Source organism: Populus trichocarpa, chromosome 2, assembly GCF_000002775.5.
Source record: "Populus trichocarpa isolate Nisqually-1 chromosome 2, P.trichocarpa_v4.1, whole genome shotgun sequence".
NCBI lineage: Eukaryota > Viridiplantae > Streptophyta > Magnoliopsida > Malpighiales > Salicaceae > Populus > Populus trichocarpa.
In genome coordinates, this window is record NC_037286.2 from 6,755,990 (window position 1) to 6,780,861 (window position 24,872).

General features: G+C 32.1%; 2 protein-coding genes, 1 non-coding gene and 1 pseudogene across 3 annotated transcripts; 1 reads left to right on the forward strand and 3 right to left on the reverse strand.

Moving 5' to 3' along the window:
• Nucleotides 1-527: 527 nt before the first annotated feature.
• LOC7463201 (FCS-Like Zinc finger 5) lies at nt 528-1,910 on the reverse strand. The gene is made up of 2 exons (XM_002302243.4): nt 1,503-1,910; nt 528-987 (listed from the first exon to the last, which is right to left on the reverse strand). The coding sequence occupies exons 1-2, from the start codon at nt 1,793-1,795 to the stop codon at nt 828-830; spliced, it is 453 nt and encodes a 150-aa protein (XP_002302279.3). The 5' UTR covers nt 1,796-1,910; the 3' UTR covers nt 528-827.
• An 8,926-nt stretch (nt 1,911-10,836) lies between these two features.
• On the reverse strand, nt 10,837-12,374 carry LOC18096226 (uncharacterized; annotated as a pseudogene).
• Nucleotides 12,375-12,572: 198 nt separating this feature from the next.
• LOC112323281 (uncharacterized) lies at nt 12,573-14,137 on the reverse strand. Its single transcript, XR_008058608.1, has 2 exons — nt 13,085-14,137; nt 12,573-12,907 (listed from the first exon to the last, which is right to left on the reverse strand). It is a non-coding gene; the product is annotated as an uncharacterized LOC112323281 (transcript).
• Nucleotides 14,138-16,586: 2,449 nt separating this feature from the next.
• On the forward strand, nt 16,587-18,099 carry LOC7463203 (pollen-specific protein C13). Its single transcript, XM_002301002.3, has 2 exons — nt 16,587-17,005; nt 17,584-18,099. The coding sequence occupies exons 1-2, from the start codon at nt 16,852-16,854 to the stop codon at nt 17,907-17,909; spliced, it is 480 nt and encodes a 159-aa protein (XP_002301038.1). The 5' UTR covers nt 16,587-16,851; the 3' UTR covers nt 17,910-18,099.
• Nucleotides 18,100-24,872: the final 6,773 nt, after the last annotated feature.

Sequence of the window (24,872 nt, forward strand, 5' to 3'; positions counted from 1 at the left end):
TGATGAAAACAAATACATTTCTAGAACATATATTATTTATCTATTAAAAAATTCTGAAGAATTGATCTTCACATAAACGATACTCACCCTTGCTTTAGTTATGACGATAGATTATGGAAAAGCAATTCAATTCAAACATTTGCTCTCTATTTGAATATTTAGTATCCAAATTCCAAAAGTCCAAACCTTCGAGACAGAAACAATAAGTACTAGCTAGTGGCTCAATACATCAGTTCGTACTCCATAGACTAGTCACGAATTATTGTTGTTTACGCGCGCAAATCTCTCTGATTATTAGGCAACTCGTGCATCGAAACAAGATGGAGGTGGTGGTACCACCGTGAAAATGACGGGAATCTTCTTTAAAATCAATACCATCCCCCTCAGTACTGTTCAGTCCCAAACCCATCAATTTTATCTCTAGAAATCATTTTTTTACCACCATGAATTAACATATGCGAGCACACATGTACACACACATTTAATTCTGCGTATAATAATAATAATAATAATAATCGAGAAAAAACTTGTGAATCTGCAATTTTCTTCCATTACGAGCAAGACAAAACAGGATAAAATAAAAAGTGTTAGAAAAAGCAAAAAACAAAAAAAAAACTAGGAAAAAGAAATGCAGACTCGTAAATTCTAGCTAGGCAGGCCTCATAGTATGCGCCGCGGATCCACGTAAAGCAGCTTCAAAACTTGTCCCTTTACATACAAAAATATACGCCTGCATTCAAACCCACGTTCATATACTTCTAGACTTGGATTATATTATATATAGGCGAAGTTTTTTTTTTTTCATTTTTCTTGGTAATTAATAATTTCTACAAGGCGGCAACGGTGCTCTCTCCTTTAGCGGAGACTTCTGTTGCGGTGGTGGTGGATACAGATTCTTTCTTGGATGCTAATGAGCACTTCTCTTTCCTCTCATCTAAGCTCATTTGTTGTTGCCTGCATTCTAGGCTGCAAAAAGCACTGTCACCCCTGCAAGAAGCCAAATTAACTTCGTTAAAAACAAAGTCGATGCCATGTGATCACTATTAAATAAGATAGATTCACAGTAATTAATTAAAGAACAAATAGTGTATTGACCAGACAGATGATAAAATTAAACAAAGTTGTTTGATAAAAAAAAAAAGTTGGATGCATCAAGAGAAATTATTTCATGGAAGATGTGTCGGATTATGTTGTTATTTCTTGCAAAACATGATTGGGAATCGAATTGTCACATAAATAAACTGAGCTTACCATGTTAATCTATCACTTACTAGTGAAACAAGGTTAATTCTTTTATTTTTTTCACATGTATTACAACCGAAAATCCCAAGAAACAAGCAAAAATATCTCCGAAGATAAATTAACGATTTGAAGTTAGGATAAAAAAAAGAAGAAGAAGAAGAAAAACGTAACAGAAGATGTTCGATTGTTGGTAAAGATTGTCAAAAGAAAATAAGTAGTAACACAACTTACATAGCCTAATATAGAGAAAAAATGATTACCTGTACATGTAGATGTCACGGCCAGGGATCAACCGGCGCTTGCAAAGAGAGCAAGCCCTCAAGAAGTGAGCAGTCTCCAAGAAATCAGCAGAAGCCCTTCTATAGGTAGTTCTTGGTGATCCAGCGTCAGACAAGAACCGTTGATCTATCAGGCCACCATATCCCGCCTGTTTTTGATGATGATCAGACGGTGGTGGGGCTGCTTCACTAGTAGCAGTGTTTAGATCAAAGGTGATCTCTGAGAAGCTTGTTGTTCTCTTCATTGGATTACGTGGTCTCTTGCCCAGCAACATCTTTGTTATACTCTTAGCAACTGCTAGCTATTAAGTTTTTGAGTTTCCTTTCACTGAGGAAATATAGAGAGGAAGAAGGAGAGAGGGAGGGGAAGTGCAGGAGAAGAGGGGGTTGGAAAGATAAAAGAAGAGCCAGAAACCCAGGAGTGAATCTGGGCCGTTGAATTAATATGCTGTTTTGTTATTACAGAAAATCCACGTCATTGACCCTTTCATCATTGTTTTGGTAGCTTCTGATACTTTTTTTTTTTTTTTAATATTCCCCAATCCAAGCAGTTAAACTTGAGGGAGCTTGAGTTTCCTCGTTCGTGAGTGGTTATATATATACATTTCTACTGTAATTTACTCTACCATATGAATCTGTTCAAATTAGTCCCTATATTATAAATTTGATCAAATCAACTCTCCTACTTCTAGTTTTGAATTGCTTGGGTCCTATTGTCTACTTGTTCAATTAGGTTTATCAAAATCCAGTAGTTGACTAATCTAATGCCTCATAATCATTAATTTGTCATAAAATGTGTCACTTATCATATTAAACATAAATAACCAAAGTAAAAAATATTTTTAAAATAAGAGGAGACTCGTATTAAGAATAATAACAAAAACTACTATCAATGAAATATTAAATAAAAAATTAATATATATATACATGTGTGTGTGATTATACACTCAAATGCAGTTTTTTTTTTAATAAAAAAATTAAAATATCATATTTTGCATTTCATCAAATAATCCATCCCGGCCCTTCCTTAGAAAGAGCTTTCTACATATTAATGTTGTAACTTGTTTTCAATTTAAAGAATATATCAACTTTTCTAGATCTTAGCACAGAGAAAAAAATATTATTTTTATTCATCATCTAAATCATTAAAATCCATTTTCACTACTCAATTATTTAATGATTTTATCACTTAAATATTCATTGTTGCATCACAAACCATCATCATTAACCAAAAACTGAGGGTAAATAAAAATTTATTTTGTTGTCCAAAATATTATTGGGTTAAAGCACAAGCCGAGCCAAGCTATCATGTTTGTGATTTTAAGTATAAAACTCACTTTGCGTGTGATTTTTTTCCCTCTTAAAAATGTGTTTTTAGGATTCAATTTTAATTTCTTAACTTTTTAATTTATAAATACAAAGAAAATTTTGTTTATTTTCTACGCGGAATAAAATATTTTTAGAGGGTTTTGGATTTCATCAAAACATATCAACCAAATATTTTTTAAGATAAATTTTTTATTTATTTATAATTTATTTAAAATATATTAATGTGTTTTATATTAGAGAGTTTATGTTATAGACTAAATTTCAATAAAATCTTAATTTTAAAAGTAAAAGGACTGCACTTTTAATTTGGTTTTATTAACCATGTTTTTAAACAAGATTTTGCAACAAAATCATCGTATCCATACACCAGCTAGAGCCTGGGACCAATCACTGTATGCGGCCGTCTCATGAGTCATTTTCCAGAGCTAGCATCCTCTTTCTGCATCAATTATTTGGGGAGCTTGGTCTGGACTCCTCTTGTCTTCCCACTTGCGCTGTCTATTTTGTAATTGCAGTTTAACAAATTAAACTGAACTAGTTGCATAATTATATATAATTCTAATTATAATTCACGTGAAGTGCCTCCTTATTCCCTTGCAGCAACACTGAGTCACAGACAGTAATTTTTCGTATTTCTTATTAAATTGCAAGGCTAAAATCCGCCAATCTCAACACCAATAGAACGCAGGTAGAGTGGTCCCTGACTGAAAAGAAAACTTCTCCGGGGAACTCTTGCTTTTGTCATATATCAAAATTGACTGATGGTCAGCACTCAGCACTGACCAGTGGGTGCGTTGTAAAAGTTTCATGTAAAATGTTTGGCTGGCATGCGATTGGTTTCTTATTTCCAGCAGATTATTTAATTACTCGTAATTATTTTTAAGTTTTGCCCAAATATTTATATATGTGGTTGAAACATTTATTTAATCATGTCGTTTTAAATGCTAAACATCGCGAGAATCTCTTGTCTTGCTTTCATTGGTTGAGTTCTTCATTATTTTCGGAGGAACTGGATGCTATTTGTCTCCATTTTCCTTTCCACAAACATCCTGGTTGGGCGTGCGAATTAAGGTACACACCGGCTTTAAATTTCCCAGTTTTCCTCTTTTGAGTATAAATAAAAATTTAACCCCATATCTTTAGATGATATTGATATATATATACCTTAGCTTAAATTTTCTCTACAATTCCTAGCTAGATTAGGTGGAACATTATCCTAATTATATACTTCTCTGAATATGAAGCCTTTGTATCACTTAATTATAGGTTATGAGTGTTGTAAATAGAAGCTACAATACCATCCAATATTGTCCATTAATTCATGGGGCATCGTAGCAAAAAACCAGCGAAGAAAGGAGTGATGCGGCCTGCAAACATGCAGTGAACATAATAATAACAAAAGAGAATATATATGGCAGTGAAGTGTAAACTAGAAAGTTGAGGATTTCTCTAAATCCTTCATGATAAGATATCATATCTCTAGTTTAAGTAGTTTTTAAAGTGTCAGTTCTTTTTAATGTGGAGAATATTATGCTATAAATATAATCTAGCTACGAGCACGTTGTGATAGCATATGGTATATAACTTTTATCACGAGAAGAAATATTTTGTTTGCTTCAAATTATTGTGACAATTTATCAGCATCTATACTCGAAGATAAGAATCAATCGTGCATGGAGCATTTGAAAATATGTTAGTATGGTAAATTTTATATCTTCGAGATCTTCTTTATTGCTGATCCAATCTTTGATTAGCCTAAACTGCCCCATGAATTGATAAATCATTGTAAGTGTACAGTGGCACCACTGAAAGTAAAGTTCTATCAGTGATTAGACATTCTTTCTTCAAAATGCGCCCACTTTCTCACCATGATGATCCAAGAAAGAGAAAATTAAAGAAGAAAGAGAAAATTAAAGGTGGAAGAATGACGTAAAAAAAGCAATTTAAATTAGTTGTGATTTAAAAAAATTATTTTATAAAAAGTATTTTTAGTTGGGATTGATTTAATATTTATATATGTTTGGTTAAAATTGAGATTGAATAAAAAATAATTTAATATATTTGGTTAATAATACTTTTTAAATTGAGGTTATAAAATAACTAACATACATACATACATATATATATATATATATATATATATATATATAGTTTTAAATTTAAATATTGTAGATTTAACTACTGCTATTATATCATGAAATAAATAATATTTTATATAAAATATTTTTTATTGTTCTATTAAACTATCTACAATTCTATTACGTACAAAATTCATCCGACAAGAATTACAATTTCCATAGTTTTTTGAGCGTGCAACAAAATCAGGTAAAATATCATCAGGAATAAAATTGAGATTACAGACTTTACATTTAATTCACTATGCACTAGTTTTTTGGAAGAAAAAAAAGACTATCCTGCGAGTAAATTTATAAAAGGTTTGTACTATTTTTTCAAAAAAAAAAAATTATTCACGTAAATATTATGAGTGGATTTAATTCACTTTGTATTATTCACGTGATCAAAAGTGAACGGTGCAGAGTTTAGTTGACTATACAGAAAAAGAAAAGTAGCCGATAGCTGCTTTGAATTTACCTGCGTTTTAAAAACAAAATGCACTGGGCCCATTAAATAATATACTGTATTTTTTTCTTTACCAAACAATTATTTACTGTGATTTGCTTTAAAAACAAAAACAACCACGTAAGACAAGGTAATCTAGAGTATAAAGTGTAAAGACGAAATGCACTGGGCCCATTAAATAATATACTGTATTTTTTACTTTACCAAACAATTATTTACTGTGATTTACTTCAAAAACAAAAACAACCACGTAAAGACAAGGTAATCTAGAGTATAAAGTGTATCACTTTGGTTATTAATTTGCCTTAGGAAAATACAGATAATTTCCACGCTAATGAGAACTTGAAGCACATACATTTTTTTTTACCACTTTGTAATTTCATGGGGTTATACTTATTGGCACTATATTTATGTTTTTTTTTTCGGGAAATACAAAACGATGCTAGCAAAACAATTTTTACTGCCAAGCAAGCATCAAGACTTCTAACAAAAAACTGGAAAACTTAGCCGGACATCAAAATTAATCTGCGTCGATGGCTCAATTCTGCTAAAGTTTTCTATAATTGCTGCAGGTAATTAGATATTACCACAGTCCTAACACTGATTTTGTTTTTCGGGATGAGCAGAAAATGGTTTTGGTCCCGCATTATGGTTTTTTTAAAAATTAAAATTATTTTTTAGCTTTAAATCAATTTTTTTTGTATTTTTTTATTGTTTTGATGTGCTAATGTCGAAACTAATATATATATATATATAATTTTTATGTATTTTCAAATAAAAATTATTTTGAAAAGTAAATATTATCACACTTCCAAAACAATCACTTTATTTATCATAATTGAAGAAAATTTATCTAGAGTGCATCTATTTATTATTAACATTAATAAAAAAATCTAAAAGAAATTTAAAAAATCTTGTAATAAACACCTGTAGACTGACTCTGATTTCACTATTTACTACTGTAGTGCAATGAGTATTATGTCTTTCAAAGAAAAAAATAAGAAGATTAATTATAAGTAGAGGGTATTTTGATCTTTTTGAATGACCCATAAGTCATTGATGATTTGTTGGGGGTGTATATGACTTTTTCTTTTTTTGGAACAATAAAATAACTTATATACCCTTCATATTAAATTTTTTAAAACTACTAGGTGAGGATATTTAAGTCTTTTTAATTTTTAAAATACAGTAAAAAGATAGCTTTGCCCTTAGAATCCAAAAAAATAAAACATGGATCTAGGGGGCTCTTGGTCTTTTTAGTATGTTTTATTTTTTTTCAATTTAGCTCTTATTATTTTAATTTATAATATTTTTTCTTGGTTTTTTTTGTAAATTTTTTATTGATTTTCAATTTGGTTATCGTTCTTTTGATTTTTTTGTTTTGTTAAAGTTTTTTTTTCTTTTCAATTTAACCCACTAATCAAAAATAAATTATTTTCCTCTAATTTATTTTTTATTCTGATTTTCACTCTCATTCTTTTAATTTTCATTTTTATCTTAGATTATTTTGTGTAATTATTTTTTTTATCCGATTTCATCTTTCAACATTTGATTTGCTAGGGATTGGACTTCACATTTTCTTCGTGTATGCTACTTCCGGTCTAATGTCCGGCTTATAAGATTGAAAAGTTAACGCGGGTTAACATTCTTTTTCATGCTTATTTTTTTTTTCAATTTTATCGTTCAATATTAGGTTTTTTTTATATAAAAAAATTAGCTTTATGGTTTTCTTCGATTTCTTTTCTATTGGGTTATCCAAATTTTATTATTCGAGTCACGAGTTTTGCAGGATAACCTGGTTGACTATCTCTTTATTACCCAAATTACATGTTTATCATGTTAAACTGGATTGACTCGGATTGGTTTTTTTTTTGTTTTTTTATCTAATTTTATGTTTCCAAAGCTTTTATTCCCAAGTTATATTGATGATTTTTATTTATTTATTTACATATTTTGTTTTTAATGATAATGATTGCTAGGTACACCAATTACTTCAAGACTTATGAGGTGTCCTGCGAGGGATAGCGACTGCGGTCTAATATCCTGGCTGGACTTTGGAAATTGGAACCCACTCGTGTGAGCAGCTTATTCCTTGAAATTGAGGTATCATAGCTTTATTGCCATAAAATAGCTGTTTTTGTTTCGTAATAATTTACCAAAAGAAGTAGCCAAGCAAGGTATTGCTTTAGAACAACGTTTTTCTGCAAGTGGTCAAATATATATATATATATATATATATATATATATATATATATATATATATATATATAAATATCTGTTCGTTGAGTTGAGTTGCTTCTGCTAACAATGGCCAATGAAGGGATGTCAGCCACGATCACAAGCAAAATATCTCCTTTACACAGCACTTGAAGGGCGCCCACCAGCTGAAGAATTCGATATTTCTACAATAATCATAATTGTTATCTGGAGAGTGACCCTTCAAATCAGACTTAACGATGAGTATATTATGTAGAAGCGTGAAATTTTGAATTGGTTGAAATTCAGCAGAAACATACGTTATAACTTGTTTTGTCATGTAATGATTGATGTTAGCCACTAAACATCGACATGAACAAAAACTTAGGATATTTGTAAAAAGGCTACACTCTGCCAGGAATTAAATTAAAAAAAAAAACTACAAAAATCAGTGTTTTACAGTGAATCAAGACCGATTATATTGTAGATTACTATAGTATAATACCATTTTTTTTCCCTCTAGCGTGATAGCCAATGAAATGAAAATAGAAAGTAAATTGAATTTTTATTTTTTAGCACAATAAAATTATTTAATTATTCTTAAAAACAATAGAAAAATAAATTGTTGTCCAAGTGCTTTTAGTCCTTTCACCTTCTTCCAATCAGTAAAATGATTGAAGTACCCCTACAAACAAAATTTACTAAAATGACTTTCAAGGGCTATTTAGTATTTTCATTATGGTTTTTTTTTAAAAAAAAAACAAGTGCATTGAGTTGCAAATTATTATTTTAATAAACATAAATATTATTAAAAAAATTGGTTGATAAGTGCATTGCTCATGTCAACTTGGGGTTTAACCGTGAAATTTAAGTGATGCATACAGTGTCACCTGGCAACTAAGCTTCAACTTTTGGGGCAACGTTGAAATCTACTTGGTGGCTTTGCATGTTTGGGCAATGCTTGTGAGGAACGGACCTTAGGTTTGATGCTGATGATCTTTTTCTCTCTCTCTCTCTTATACTCGATTCTCGTGTCAAACCCTTTAATTTTTCAAACCAACCTTTCAATTTTGTTTTTCTTTAAATTTCATCCATGTTCTTTTGATTGCGGTCGTGACTCTCTTAACTTGAAGGTTGTGAGTTGGATTATTCTTTGTTATTTTTTTTATTTAAAATAATTTATAAAATTAGATCTTTTTTAATTTTATCTTTCTTTATTTTTTTTATCTATCAAATTTGATTTCAATTCTTTTAATTGCTATTTTTTTATCTTTTTTTTAATTTTTAAATCTCATCCCTTATTATATTATTTAATTTAATTTTTAGATCTTTTTATATTTATTTTGTTTCTTAATTTTGAATGTTTGAAAATTTTTCTTCGTGATTTTTATGGGTTTGCTTTCTATAGGGCAACCCAGTCTAATGAATAAGGTCACAGGTTTTGAAGATTGACTTGATTTGATTATGATATTTTTTAGATTTATTTTTTTTAATTTCATCATTCAACATTAGATTATTGGACCTTCAACTTTGTGATTTTTGTTAGTTTTTTTCTAAGCAGTTATCTCAATCTTATATCCCGAGTTATGGGTTATCCGAGTTGAACCTGGTTAACTCTAGTTTTTTCTTTAATTTTTTTAATTAATTTTTTTTTTTTACTTCTATCTTTCATTATTTAGCTTGCTTAAAAGTTGACCTCCATTGTTTTTTTTTTTTACAGGGTTGCCCTAACCTCACAAGCAACCCATGAATTATCTCAACCAGCTCTTTCTTTTAGGGTGGTGTGAGTGTCGTTGTTAGACTCCCAACATGGCCTCGATGACCTTTTCTTTATTTCCTTCCTTTTTTCTCTTTTATCTTGAGATATGTGTAACAAGCTAAAAAAAAACATTATATGTTTTGAGTGTTTAAGCATTATTTTTTTATACTTTAGAAAAAAAAAAACCCTTCAATTTTAGTTTTTACCATGACATGTGTATAGGACTATAATAGCAAAAACATGCATAATTTTTTCAAGTTAAAATGATAAGAAAGTGTGAAATTTATTTTTCTATTTTAAGTTAAATAAAAAAAATAGATAATTTTTTACAAAGGATTAAATTGTATTTTTTTAAGATTGAGAGATAAGATTATGGCTTAACTCTTCGAACCTACAATCCAGGTCATGAACTCGACTAGGTCAAATATGTTTTTTAAAAAATTTATTTTGCATGTAAATATAGAATAACAAAATTGTTATAAAAAAAGGCCTAAAAAAAGCTCAAACACACGGTCTTGATGGCCCAACTTTCCCAAGCCTCTAAAAAACTCATACTCGTTGGCCTTTAAGCCCAGGCCTGCACACCCGGACTTGACATATTTTTTTAATCTTTTTAAGGGGAAAATGACCTATTGTTTATCCCTATTTTAAAAATAATAATAATAATTAGGTGACACGTTGTTTGCTGAGGTAGGTGACTTGTAATTTATCTACTCAATTTTAGGCCACCACTATAGTGGTTAGAAAAATAGAGGAGAGAGTTTTTTCCCCTGAAAAACTTTTTCTATACCATTTTAACAACAAAAAAGCTCATAAACACACTTAAAAGCATCTATCAATCAATTTATTAGCCTAAAAAACTAAAAAAAAATGGTCCAAAAATACAAAATCAAACTGTATTAGATTTTTCTTCCTTGACTTGAATCTATTTTTTTAGGCAAAATTGAGATTTTAAAAAACCACCATCAAACTCCTTTGATAAAACAAAACTCGTGGACATCAAGATCAATTATTTTGGTGGTCGGAATTGACGACCATTGTGACTTTATCTTTGTACATCGAAATTTAGTAAAGGTCTCTTTTCTCTCACAAACTAGGGATTGAGAAATAGTAAAAATATTTTTTTTTATAAAAACTGGAATTGAAAAAAAAAAGAACATAAAAGGTATAATTTTGAAAATGTGTTGACTAAATTGAACTTTTCGCACTAGCTTTGAACGCTATTGATTTTTTACGTCTTTTCTAGCTTAGTCCTCCTTTTAATTTTTCCCATGGTCAACAAATAGAATGCAACTGACTATTAATTTTGCAATTGAATGACTTAATAAATAATAAATAAGATTTGGGGATCAAAATTAAAAAAAAAAAACTCACACTACAACAGTCAACGGTTGAACAGCATCCTTCCGTTTTTTTTTTTTTTCACTGAACTGGATGTTCCTTGTCGAAGTCTCAGCCTGATGTCACATTGTTGATCATCTTCTCCTGGCTCCAATCATTGTTCATATTCTTTAGCGTCCAATAAGCCCGCGCAAAAGTAGCTCTGCCACAGACCTCCAATTGGGCCTTAGCAAATCTTTGGTAATCCTGCTGTGGTCACATAATTCAGTTGGGCCGACCTATTTGTGTGGATGAAATCAATGTTCTGTTGGACTCTCATGCCGTTAAAAACATCAGAGAAGAGGTTGTAATAATGGACATCAATAACAGATCCAGTTAAGCCACCAGCTCGAGGAAAGAGTTCTCTTGGACCATCCGAGCTCAGCCTATTTGACATCACCACATAAGCTGCTGGGGAATGCTTGCGGACAGCGTCGTCACCGGCCTTGTAATATTTGGTCGCACTGTCTAGAGATGCTCCTGGTGCCCGCCGCTCATTCATGAGTTCAACTGCATAAAGGCTTGGGCTCTTTTGCATACCTAAATACTCGCATGCATTTGTACCACAAAACTACCTGCTGGGGAGTCCCAGGATATTTTCATTCATATTTCATTTACCGGCAGTTAAGAAGTCTATGACATCAACTGTTTGTTCTGCATTTGCATCCGTTTGATCCCATTCTTGAGAGCCATCTGTAGAAGAGCTAAGTTCCCAACCATTTTGGGAGTCAGGGGCAGCATGCTGATCAATTACAACCTTCGATTCATATTTTCTGCAAGTTTACGCTGCCAAATTACATGGGGATTGTAGTATATAGCATTAAGATTAGTGGTGGGATAAAATACCAATTACAGATAGCACAAAAAGTTTTCCTCCCGTACATGAAGCATAACTCAGCTGTTTCTGTAGACTGCCAACACAATCTGTCAAGATCTAATATCTCATGTTAGAATTGTTGTAGAGTTTTAAGGTTATTAACTCCCGTTCTCTAGAAAATTCACGTTACCATGTTAGATGGCTATTAATGAAGTTGGTGACTAGAATTCGAGTTTCGTGTACCAGTTACCAAACCTAATGAAGACCAACTCGAACAACAGTGGCCTTAAATAGCAGCCCAGTAAATCTTAAGAACATGACCCATGAACTCTAAAAGTACTAATTTCTTGGCTATATATGTGTGTGTGTGTGGGTGGGTGGGTGTTTCTGATTTTGCAACGAATTGCATGGGTTAGATAGAGATGGGCATACAGTGCCCATAAGAAAGCATTGTCTAATGCTTTCAAAGATCCGCCAACGCAAGGCTGTGGAGGGGTGGGATCACTTGCTATCCACCATCCAACCGGTATTCTCACAGAATTAATTCTCTTTTGAGATATGAACTTGAAGTCATCTTCAACAATGAATGCTCTCCAGTGATCCTGTTATGGACATCATCAGTTAGTACATCGATTATTTTCTACGTGACTGGCTTTAATTACTACATCTTCACGTCACATGCAGTCGTTATCCAAGTAAATGTTGGACACTAATGGAAGTTCTAAGAGGTAAAATTCAGCTTAACTAAATCTTCTAGGCTTTTTAAAAACATAAATCTGCTATACTAAGTCCACGCTTGGATCTGATCCACATATGAAGGATTCAACAGCAAAAAAAAAAATTAAAAGATTCAAAGTCAACTCGTCCAGGGCACGCGAAAGGTGAAATGGGATAATACTTTTCTACAATGCCTTCGGTTTTAAGAAACAGATATAGATTACTGAAACAATCTTTACATTATTTTAGATGGCAGATATAGACTTTCGAGTAGTGATGAAAATCTTAATATATTCATTTCGAAATTAATCGTTGTTGACCAAAAACAGAAACTTCCGGTGATCGATTCTAGGAACATCCAGTCAACCAAAAGCACTGTAGAGACTTCTGCCTTGTGCTTAGCTCGTTATAGTTTTTGGAAGCTAAAGATTGACGGGAAATCATGAACCTGTAAATTTAGTAGGCTCTTACCCTCACAACTTGTGGGGCTAGTTTTGGACCATAACCATTAGTGACTTGAAACCCTCCAGCAATGGTCATCACAAATACTGACGTGTACATCGTCTCCCCATTTGCTGTCACTTGCATTATCAGGTCTTACCAGCTCCTCTGTTTTTGCCAGCAGTTGACAATATAGCCTATGCTTAAGATGGTTACAAAATACTGTATTTGCTTTTACTTATTTACATATCCTACAAATTAATCATAGTTGCTTGTCTTAAGCCCGACCAAATATAATGATTTGCAGACTTGTGGTTATGAATAGAGGGAGAAAAAGTAAGTCACCTGCAAGAAGAATCCTTTGGATGCTTTGATTCTAACACGAATGGAGTCGTTCGAGTTTCTCACAATCTCAAGTTTTTCAGATCTTCCAGATGTCAATCCCATTGGCATTGGCGTCCAAGCCCACGAATAGTTTGTTCAAGAGCCTGAGGTTGAAATTCGTTGCATTGATCCTCCGTAACTGCAATGTCGACAAACAACAAGCTTGGATTACACTTTACATCCTGATTTAAACTGCAGTCCAGGTCCATCCTAGAGAAGTTGACAAAAAATGAAAATCATGATCTGCGATAATCATCAACCGAAAAGAGTAAAAAAAAAGTGACAGAACAAATAGGGGAAATTACATTTAGAATCTCGTAATTTGGAATAAAATGCAATTATCCATTATAGTTTTCCTTGCCCTAAAGGGTGTTTATGTAATCGATTTTTTAAAAGTATTTTTTAATTGAAAATGTATTATTTTGTCATATATTTTTTATTATTTTTTACATAGCATATTAAAATTATATATATTGAAGAAGTATGGAAGAGACTTTTCCATAAAAGAAAGACAAGGGTGAAGGCGGATCCATAAAATCAAAAGACAATATGTCATTAATTTCCATGGCTGGTCTTCTTTGCAAGCGTAGTGGCTCCAAGATTAATCTTTTGGATTTCAGGAATCGAGGTGGGAGACATCTCATTACGGTATGCACTTTCTGTGTAGAAACGATAACATTTTCCAGGCCCAGTGCACCAGCCATGTCCAGCTCGTTGCTTGGCAGACGCCTGTGAAATTGGCTTTATAACTAGGGAATCAAGCCCTTGCTTTATATCATACACATTCTTCCAGGCAACTCCAGGATCAATAACATAAACAATTCTAGCCACGCCAGCATTCCGATAAATAATAAAAATAGCATTAAATGTTTGCAAGTGTATAAAATTTAAAATATAAAGCATAATTATAATGAACAATTATAGCTTAGACCAAACTAAAGGTAATTTTCTCTATTTATAATCATGCATGCACCAACTGGTTGGCGATGCCATAAAAAAAGAGAAGGTTTAGTCCAGTCTTCAGTAACAAGCCAACCACCAAGATCAACTGCTTTTTACTTTAAAGCTGGGATTTACTATCCTTTATGAAAGACAGACTGATAGAGCTACGACATGTATGGTCAGCAGCTGTCTTGCTGCATATATCGCCACTTTTCATTAGTTCTCTTGTCTGTTTTAACTCGCATATTAATTACAAACAAGCGTTGTAGATTTCTTATATTGGATAATATAATTATCATTTTATTTTTTCCAAAAATATCGATTGATTAGTTACTGAGAGTAGTACGGCTCTTTTTTTTAAGGTCAGCTACTTATTTTTAGATTGGTCGGGAGTGCAAATTGGTTTTTTCAAATATGTAATCACGTTATAATAACTAAATTATTCTTAAATTCTTTAATAACATGCAGAAGCTTTTTTATATTTTGATCGTGATTTTTTGTTGTTATTAAGTTGATTGATCAAGGAGCAATTTGTTATTTAATAAATAAAAAATACAATAAAAAAATAAAAAAATTATTGACGCGTGAATTCAATATGCTATCACGTTCTCCACTTTGCTATTCTCAAACGGTGTGTTTCGGTAACCAAAAACAGCTGCCTCAACGTGGTTGGAATCATCTTGGTAGTCCCACCATTTCTAGGTGGAGTGTGTGGCTTTCTGGTATTTAATATGGTGTCGATAACCTTTTCTCTCTTTCTCTTTCTCTCCTTCCTAAATTCCATGTCTAATCATTTAAATTTTGAAAATAGTTCTTCAATGTGTTTTTTTTTGTATTTGATCTATGTTCTTGTGATTACTATTTATTTTATTTGTAATAATTTATAAAATTAGGATTTGCTTTTAATTTAATTTGCTTTCAATTTTTTTTATTATTCAAATTTAATTTTTATTTTTTTAATTAGTATTTATTTTATTTGAAATGGTTTTGTTGTAAGCCTAATCAATTGATTTCTAGTTGACTACCCAATCAACGGTTGAATGGAATCCGTCTGCAATTTTCTTAAGCTTTAAGCTTTCCCATGGGAGAAGGCAAGTAGTTGAGTTCGGCCTGTACTCGAACAAAAACGACTTTTGAAAAGTGATTAGTATATAGACTGTGCCAGCTGATAACATAAGCCTCTAACTATGCCTTATACCAATCTGATTGTTATATTTAGATTGGTGGATTTTCGGATTAAATTGAGTGTAGAGCACTTGGGTTTTCCTTATACTAATTTTCACATGATATATAGAGTTTGATATTAAACAAATTCTAATATTGCAATTACTTGGAAAAAAAAACGTTAACATTATAAGAATTAAGAGGTGCTGTAATATACTAGCAGAGCAGTAAAATACATCGCTGGAAAATGCACTTAGTTTGCTCCAAGAGAAGGCATTGACCAGTGCCTTCGGTGTTCCCTGGTGGAATGATCTGTTAACCAACACCGATCGAAACTACCTTGGACTGCCAGCCTTGCTTGCAGCATAGTTTGGATGCCTCCTGTTGACAAGGGCCAGGCCCCTGTTTGACTTGTAATCGGACGCAGGAGAAGACTACAGCAGGAATTTCTAAGTTTTGTCAACTCCACGATTAGAGAAAAACGCAGACACTGTCATGTACGATTCAACCACAAGATCCAAATATACAGTGGCGTCTAGTCTGTTTGAAAGTGTATTTATAATTATTTTTAGAGTATTTTTTATTCAAAAATATATTAAAAAAATATTTTAAAAAAATATTTTTAATATCAGCGTATGAAAATGACCTGAAAACAATAAAAAAAATATTAACTTAAAATTAAAAAAAATATAAATTTTGAAAATTTAAAATTTTTTTCTTTGCTTTAATTTAATATTTTTGGATATTTTCAAATCATTTTAATACGCTGATATTAAAAATAATTTTTTAAATTAAAAAAAATTATTTTAATATATTTTTAAATAAAAAACACTTTAAAAAAACATCACGATTAGATTTCTAAACAGACTGTTACTAAAAGGAATGTAGGAGATGCGCTAGACTAGGAATCGTGTAGTTAAGAGAAAATATTTGAAACGTAATAACTTGAAAGGGTATTGGACGGAGTTTAAAACTCCGATCACATCATGAATTAGGAGCTGTTTTGGATTAAAACTCGAATGATTCGGTGACAGACCGAAACAAGATTTTAAAGCAGTGTCGTCGTATCATTCATCCTGGAAACTGGAAAGGAAATTGGTGACAACGGGAGCTTCTTAATTCACCGAAAAGAGCCCATAATTAAACTGGGTCACGACTCACATGTGAATGTGAAAAAGCAAAGACATGTGCGATGGGCTGGAATACAGTGAGGGATCCACCCTTTACTTCCCTCCTTGGACAGCCATCTCTCTCCCCCCCATGTGAGCGCCGACCGACATTTCCAGCTATACTTTAATCACTACGCCACTTCCCAGCCCACTCCCTGCACATCTCAGTTATCTATCCAATGGGAGGATGCCACGAAAGACAATGCCACCTCTTAAAATGACGAAAATAACCATAGAACATGCTCTACTGAAGGCCGCGTTGGTGCACCCACATATTTCTCAACGCGTAATCACCGCAATTGCTTTCGGTAATTGCACACTTCCCTCTTACTTCACCTGCTTTCCCATCTCTACTCCTTCCTTTTGGTTTTTTTTATAGCGCTTTATCTTCTCTACTCAACGCATTTGCTTTTAGATCTCAATCTCTCTGTCTCACACTAGGTCTCAAACGAAATGGCTCGCGTGTTCATGCTTCTTGCTCTCTGTGTGCTACCGGCCCTTGTAAGTGCTGCTCGCCCTGGAAGAAACCCATTTAGTGTTCAAGGACTCGTGTACTGTGACACTTGCCTTGCTGGTTTTGAAACCCCCAAAACCACTTACATTGCAGGTATGACTACGGTCTCTCGTTTCATTTCAGTTCAGTTGTAGATTTCTAGATCTTACTCCATTTTAAAAGAGGATGGTTGTGTTTGTAGTTGATTTATACTCTTTCTTCAGGAAACAGACGATCTGTGTCAAAAATATTTAGATTTACTTGCTGGTTAGTGTTCGACTGCGGTTTAATATTAGATCTGTTCAAAACAAAAACTTCAACTTCAACTTCAACTTTTGTTGGCTAAAATGTTCACCCAGAACCAGTGTATTCTAGTTGCAAGGGAAGTGTGATCGGGTTTTATCTGTTTGATTAATGATTTTTTATTGTAGAGATCACAAAATCTATCAACTGTAATTGACATGGAAAAAAAAATTAAAAAAAAAAGTTCATCTTCAAAAATGTTTGCTTCTTGTTAGAGTGGTTGTGGTATAATCACCAACCAATAAGACTAGAAAACAACAATTCCGAGATCTTTGGCTATCCAATCATTCGTGTATCTTGCACACTGTTTATTTATAGGCTGCATTGTTAGAATCATGCTGAATGTCTAAAGATCTTTATATGATGTTGTGCATTTCTGTTTCTTATAGGTTCCAAGGTTAAGGTGGAATGCAGGGACAGGAAGACACAAGATCTTGTCTATAGCAAGGAAGGCACAACAGACTCAACTGGAAAATACATCATCACTGTTGATGAGGACCACAAGGATCAAATCTGTGATGCCATGCTAGTTAGCAGCCCCCGCAAGGACTGCAGCTCACCATCTGCAGGCCGTGACCGTGCCCGTGTTATCTTGACCAGTTACAATGGTCTTGTATCAACCACACGCTATGCCAATTCTATGGGTTTCATGGCTGCACAGCCCATGTCTGGATGCACTGAGCTTCTCAGGTCATACCAGGAGTTCGATAATTAGAGTTTCACTGAGTTACTCTGAAGTGTCTAGTTGACTAAATACTTGCGTGGTTTATTATTCTATTATTATCTATTAAGATTGTTACCCGTATTGATTTGTTTCTCGGTGTTTTAGAGGGCTATTAATTTATCCTTGTTAATGGACTCAGTTGGAATTTCTAAGTACTGTATGCAAGTCACATTTTGAGTAACTGAGTTGGTATTTTGCCCATCTACATCATTATTTGATCAGAGCATCACAATGCATCTGGAGACCCGTGCTTTTCAGCAGTTATCCTTTATCTGCTCGTTTCTTTTTCCAGTCTTCGAGGTATATTTTTCAGGCAGCTGTATTTCCTTCTCCGGGTACTTGGAGGTGCTTATAGCCCCAAAAAGAAAGAACTAAAGTAATACCCGTAAAGAATTCCACATCCAAGGTGGGGCTTGGTTTAACAAGGCACGAGTTGCAATCTCTGTTGTGCTTGATATGGATTTTCCACCGCCTTCCCATCACCCCTCTGATAAGATCAGCCCAAAGGCGCATTGAAACTGTTCCTATCTCGTTCCCCCCCAAACGGGACGACTCGAGTCCCACTTTGAGGATAAGCTTCTGGTAACCCTTATCCCGAGTAACCTCCAAACCTATTTTTACAGCCCACAGCTCAGCTCTCTCGCCAGAACACAATGAAAATGACCTTGCCGATCTCTAACAATCCCACCTCTCTGCTTCACCTGGGTAGGCACCACAGCTTCAAGTTTTATCAATTCGTAGGTGAATAAGTCCTTCCTTTTAGTTAGCTTAAGGGCTGGCTGACTAGCACAGTATGTGCTCCTGTCCATAATGTTGGCCTGATCATATTCCTGTCCATCAAGTTTTAAGGTGGTCCCCTGCTCGTTACCCCAAATGGCATCAAACAACCCATCATTAGATTTCCAACGCGGAGCTGAATTTGGCTTTTCCTTGCAAATCTCTTTCAGCACACGTCAAATACTGGGTTATGATGGTTAATTCGACTGCTGCTTGTTTATGGAATTCCGCATCCTTGATCGGATGAAAACAAGAAACGTAGCGCGAAAATGTTATTTGGGCCTTTGAACTCAATACCTTTCGCAAATGGTGAAGTCCGTACTCGATGGTTCCTAAAAGCCTATAAAGTAGTATAAAAAATCCAATGGGCCGATGCCTGGTCCTTTTTTCTTCTTATCATGAAACCAATCAGATCCCTGAACACTCTGTTAACAAATCTTTCGAATTTTTATTCTACAAATGACTTCGATGTTTTAGTGTTCCCTCTTTAGAAAAGCATATAAAAAAAATTAATTTAAAGTTAAAAAAATTAATATTTTTTAAAAATACATTTTAACCACAATCCTAAACACGTATAGAAAAGAAATCAAGAAAATCGAGTTGTAGATCCTTTTAATAACTATTTGAATGTTGCATGTGACTTTTTCTAATATCCCAAACCAAGAAATTTGGGATCAACTAAGTTGTCGTGCATATCATAAATCTATCATGACACTTCTTTTTTTTAATTCACTTATGTATTTTTTTTGAAAAAAAATAACTATTAGGATATAAATTGATTCGAAAACATACAAAGCCTAATTGATAAAATGAATGTTTAATCAATTTATCTTGATTTTTTTCATATAGAAAAAATGAAGGTAATGCAAAATATATATATATATTGTTTAGTCATTGTAATGATATATAAGATATAATGATTTTTTGTATCCTATCCGGTTATGACAGATAAAATATTAAAAATATATAAAAAATTATTTTACTTTTAATATATAATATTGTTAATTTTATATATTTTAAAAAATAATTAAATATTATTTTTTATTTGCAATCATATTGAGTTTTGAAATTAATAATATTATAATAATTTTAATTATAAAATCAAGACTAGTTCAGCTTGTTAACTTGGACATATTTCAACCTGGACGTGAATCAATCTAAGTTGAGATATGTCTCGTATCTCATGTTTTAAAAGTATAAAAATTTACTCCAAAAACATTTTAATAACAAAAAAAAAATTATTATTTATCTTCATTTTTATCTTTTTAACTAAATATATTTTTGTTTTTATTATTTCTATCATTTTTATCTGAAAACAATAATCAAATACTCCAGGAGAGGTAATGTAAGAGGAATGGTTTGAAACATAGTTGCTCGGCTTAGAACTGATCCATCATCAAAAAAATCCATCCAGGATTATAGATAGCATTATCTGATGTACTCCCTGTCCACTTCTCTTTTATAACCAGTCATTCCTCATCGAAGAAAGAAAAAAGAATGAGAGATTATTCAAAGGAAATTGAAGATGTTGAATTCCATACCCACAAAATTAGCAACGACATACATCGCCCTCTTCCTTCTGCTGGGCAAACGATAAATAAGCAGAGGATATCAAATCCAGAAAACTAGTCCCAAAGTCCTTGCCCCTCTCAGGCACCACGTCTCGTATCATTGGACATGCAAGAAGTCATTGGGTAAGTTTATAGTGGTTGCGGCAGGAGAGTGTTTGAGAGGGATGGAGAAGAAAATCAAGCAACGTTCAGATTTGTTTTTAAACAAGAAAACAAAAGGATTTTGATGACTTAACCTGTAATACAATAAATTTTTTATCCGATGGTCAATAGTTATTGACTGCAATCTGATAAATTTAAGGCATTTAGAAACCTGTCGCGAATATGTTTGATTCCGGACCTTACAAGGACCCTCTGCAGATGTTTAATTTTGTTGTAATCCAGTTTGTGATTGCAAATTGATTGGGTGGGCCTCTAAGTCGGTTCATCTTGAATCTATAGTTAGACTGGTCCTGAGTTTTTTCATTACCCTGACCTCCTGTGAATGAGTTTAGCTCTGTCCTGTCCAATTCACCGATCAAGCCTTCATGTGACGTCCTGTTCTTAAACATTAGATTGCCGATGGCATCTTTTGGTTATCAGTTATCACCAGGGTTGCCATGGATCAATAGGATGTGTACCCAAAAAAATCTACAAGAATCAAAACTTCTATCCTTTTATCGCTTTGGTAATTTACTCCGTTCTTCTTTCCCTTTTCTCGACCCAAAAACATCATCTTTTTATCGACGGAAAATGGCCGGGGAAAGAAGGTCAGGTGAAAAACACAAAGAAACTGCCGTGAATACCCTGAAATACATTGGTATTTTCTTGTACGCCTCCCTAGAGGGTTGAGAAATGGGTTGCCATGGATATGTTGTCCACTCTCGGACGCCTCCCTCTAGTAGAGAAGGAATGATGCATTGGTATATTCTTTCAAAACACCTGGACAGTGATTGACCTTCCATAAGCTTTGGCAATTTCCAACGTTCTTCTTTCCCCTTTATCGACCCAAAAAATCATCTTTTTATCTGTCAAATTTACCCATATACTGGATATTAAAAAATCATTTTAATTTAAATTTTAAAATTTTAAAATTTATATAGATTTATATTATTTTATATTTAATTTTTATCAAATAAATAAAAATTATAAAATTTAAATTTATGACTTCTTGAGTTCTGATTCATGCTATGGAGTCCACTCTCGTACGCCGCCATCTAGGAGAAAAAAGGAATGATGCAGTGGTATATTCTTTCAAAACACCAGGACAATGATTGACCATGGCTGTTTTTTAAAAATAGCATTTCCTAAAAAACAAGGGAATTTCAGAAAGTAGCACCGTCACAAAAAAAAATCTTGCGAAAATAGCACAATTTAATAGATTGTGTTGTTGGTAAGAAGGCGATTTATTTTTTTTAAATATAGAGGTTTTTTTTTAAATTTCTAATTATGTAATTAGAATTAACGATGCACTATATAAACATATTTCCAAATTTCATTCCTATTTTTCCTAAACAAAGTCATTTCCTCACACATTAATTTTGTACTAGATAAAAAAATTCGTTTCGTCTATTTTTTATTCTCAATATTTATCTATTTTTTATTTATCAATTCCCTACAATAAATCATTTTTTTCAAAAATTTTAGTTATCAAAACAACCGCTTTACAAATGTAATTTTAGTTCTAAAATTTTATTTATAATTATTAATTAACCTACTACATTAAGTAATCCTATTGAAATTTAAATTGACTACGACTAACCCATTAAAGAATCCTATTGAATCTTAATTTGACCACAACTAGATTTTTTCATCTATAATTATCATTATAATTAATTAGCCTAAAAAGTTAAGTAATTATATTCAAAATTAAACGGAATACTAATGAGAATAAAATGACATAAAAAAATTAGTTGTTTTGATTTGTAGAGAATAAGTATTATTTTAAATTAAACTAAAAAAACCAATATATATAAAAGTTCGCACTGTTCCAGTATTGCTGTTTTCTAGAAAATTATGTAGCATGAGCTACTTTTCAAAAATAAAAATTAAAAGTGTTATTTTGGGGGGAAAAAAACATTTTTTTGGGTAAAAAATCATTTGTAAAGCATATTTATTTATTTGACTTGATAGTTTTTATGGGTTATAGTTGTTTTCTAACTGTTTAGAAATTTGACATAGTCAAACTTTAATGACTCAATAGATTAATTATGGTTCGGTTGATTTGGCCAAAATCCAACCAATTTAACTTTAAGAATTTTTATTTTTAAAAACAAAAAAATAAACTTGAAGCGAAATCATTTGGGATAAACACCAGAATCCCGACCTTACGTCGAGTCTGCTTCCTATGTTGTCAACTGGCCTCTCCTAGGAAAATTTCCCAGTCTAACATCTCATTTCCCTAAAGGAGTTGTAAATTCCATGTGCGGTGTTTATGATCGTGCCTTGAGCACGTGTTATATCAAACTCCGCAAAGGACGCGGTCGTGTTAGGTGGCGCTAATAGTTACGGGGGCTCAAATTTGGGGCAGCTTGGTTTGGTGGTGGTGGTGGTGGTGGTGGTAGGTATACTTCATTTTGTGTGGGACAAGTCAGCATGTACTTACTGGTCCTTCAAGCCTCGCGAAGACTTGTTTAAAGCTTCAAAGAAATTTGCTTACCTACCCAGTACTGGAATTCGCTGGTAATATACGACCATGCCACAAGGTTCGCCGTTCATTTCAGTTGTGTTTCGAGCTGGAGCTGGTGCTGCAGAATCGTGTATGAAACTTGTTTGTTTTTATATTTTAAAATTTTTTTAAAAAAAATTAAAATTATTTTTAATTTTAAATTAATATATTTTTTAATATTTTTAAATTATTTTAATGGGTTGATGATAAAAATAATTTTTAAAAAATAAAAAATTTTATTTTAATACTTTTCAAATAAAAAACATATTAAAAACGACTTGAAACTCATGTTCTGAAATGGAGGCGGCATGACTGGCTTTTGGGTACTGCTTATGTGCGTGTGGATACATAGTTTCTCTACACTAGCTTTCATTTGTCAACCTAGCATGAATGATTAAGTTGGTGAGCCAACAGATCCTCCCCACACGAAGAAGAAAAATTACGTCTTTATAAGGTATTTAAAAGAAACAGCATTTTAACTAAAACCTTTTATTATCACTTTGCTCGTGCTTTGTTTTTCTCCAGTAAACTTTAATTTGGTTAAACTTTGAATTATAAAGTTTGGGTCAACATAGAATAATTTGTGTATACACACCCTGTATATTTATATTTATATTTATATTTATTAATAATAATTTATTAGAAGGTGAAGTAAAAGACAATGCTATTGCTCCGGGTTAAGTTAAACATATGGAACTGATCAATTTCTCAACAAAAAACGACAACGGTATCCAGGGCAAATATGAGATTTCAAATTCAAACATGTGATTCACCATATTTATTTTAAGTGATTCTTTCTTCTAATTTACCAAAAAAAAAAACACCAAGAGCCATCAATAATGAAATCCTAGCTTGCGAGAGTAATCATTTTGGATTCGCAGGATTTATTTTTTAAAAAAAAAATTCTTCTTATTTGATCCCCAACATTGCATTGATTTGGATTTAACCTTCATCTCCATAATTTGTTTTGTATGCCTGTGTATTGGGATCTTATTGTCTTAATAAAATATATGTTTTATTACTTCGTTGATATTTGATTTGATAAAATAAAATTTTATTTTATTAATTTTAAAAAAAATCCAGGAATTAAATTTATTTTATTTTAATTAGACAATAAAAAAATAAGCAATGACATTAGAATGATCAATTTTTTTTAAAAAAAAAATGATCACCATAACCAGAGATTTTTTTTCAAAAGAAGACAAACCATGTTGCTCAATTTCCAACCCGCTAAATATGAAACGATGAAATATGGCAAGAAAAAACACCTAAAAAATACATCATGGTCACCCGAAGTTAGCATTACAAACCTTTAACTCTGGTAATCAGGGTCGAATCGGCTTGGATTATCTCACCAAGCCTATAGCTCATATCATAAGACTAGAATAACTCAATATAAAAAAAAAATATCAATTTTCAATCATGACCCGGATTATTAGACCCGAATATCTAAAAAAATTATGAAGCCAAATTTTCAATCAATCAAACATTTGAATGATAAAATTGAAAAAAAAATTCAATTATACAAAAGGATTCAAAACAATAAAAATTTCAATTAGAAGAATAATGATCAAAATTATAATAGAAACTAAATTATATATTTTATTGAATGATGAAATTAAAAAGAAAAGCAAAATAACCCAAAAAAACATTCAAAAAAATGAGGAACAAAATTTATATAAAAAAATAAATTTTATCTTTGATTGAAGTGTGAAATTGAAAAGAAAAACAAATTTAGCAAAATGACCTAAAAAAGCAAAAGAATAAGGATCAAATTGGTATAAATAATATACCATTAATTTGGATAGAAGAATAAAATTAAAAACAAATAAAACTTTTACAAAAGGGTTAAAAAATAAACCAATATACCATTATTTTGGATAAAATAATAAAATTAAAAATAAAAAAACTTTTACAGAAAAAAAACTAGAAATAAAAAAAATAAGGATCGAATTGAAA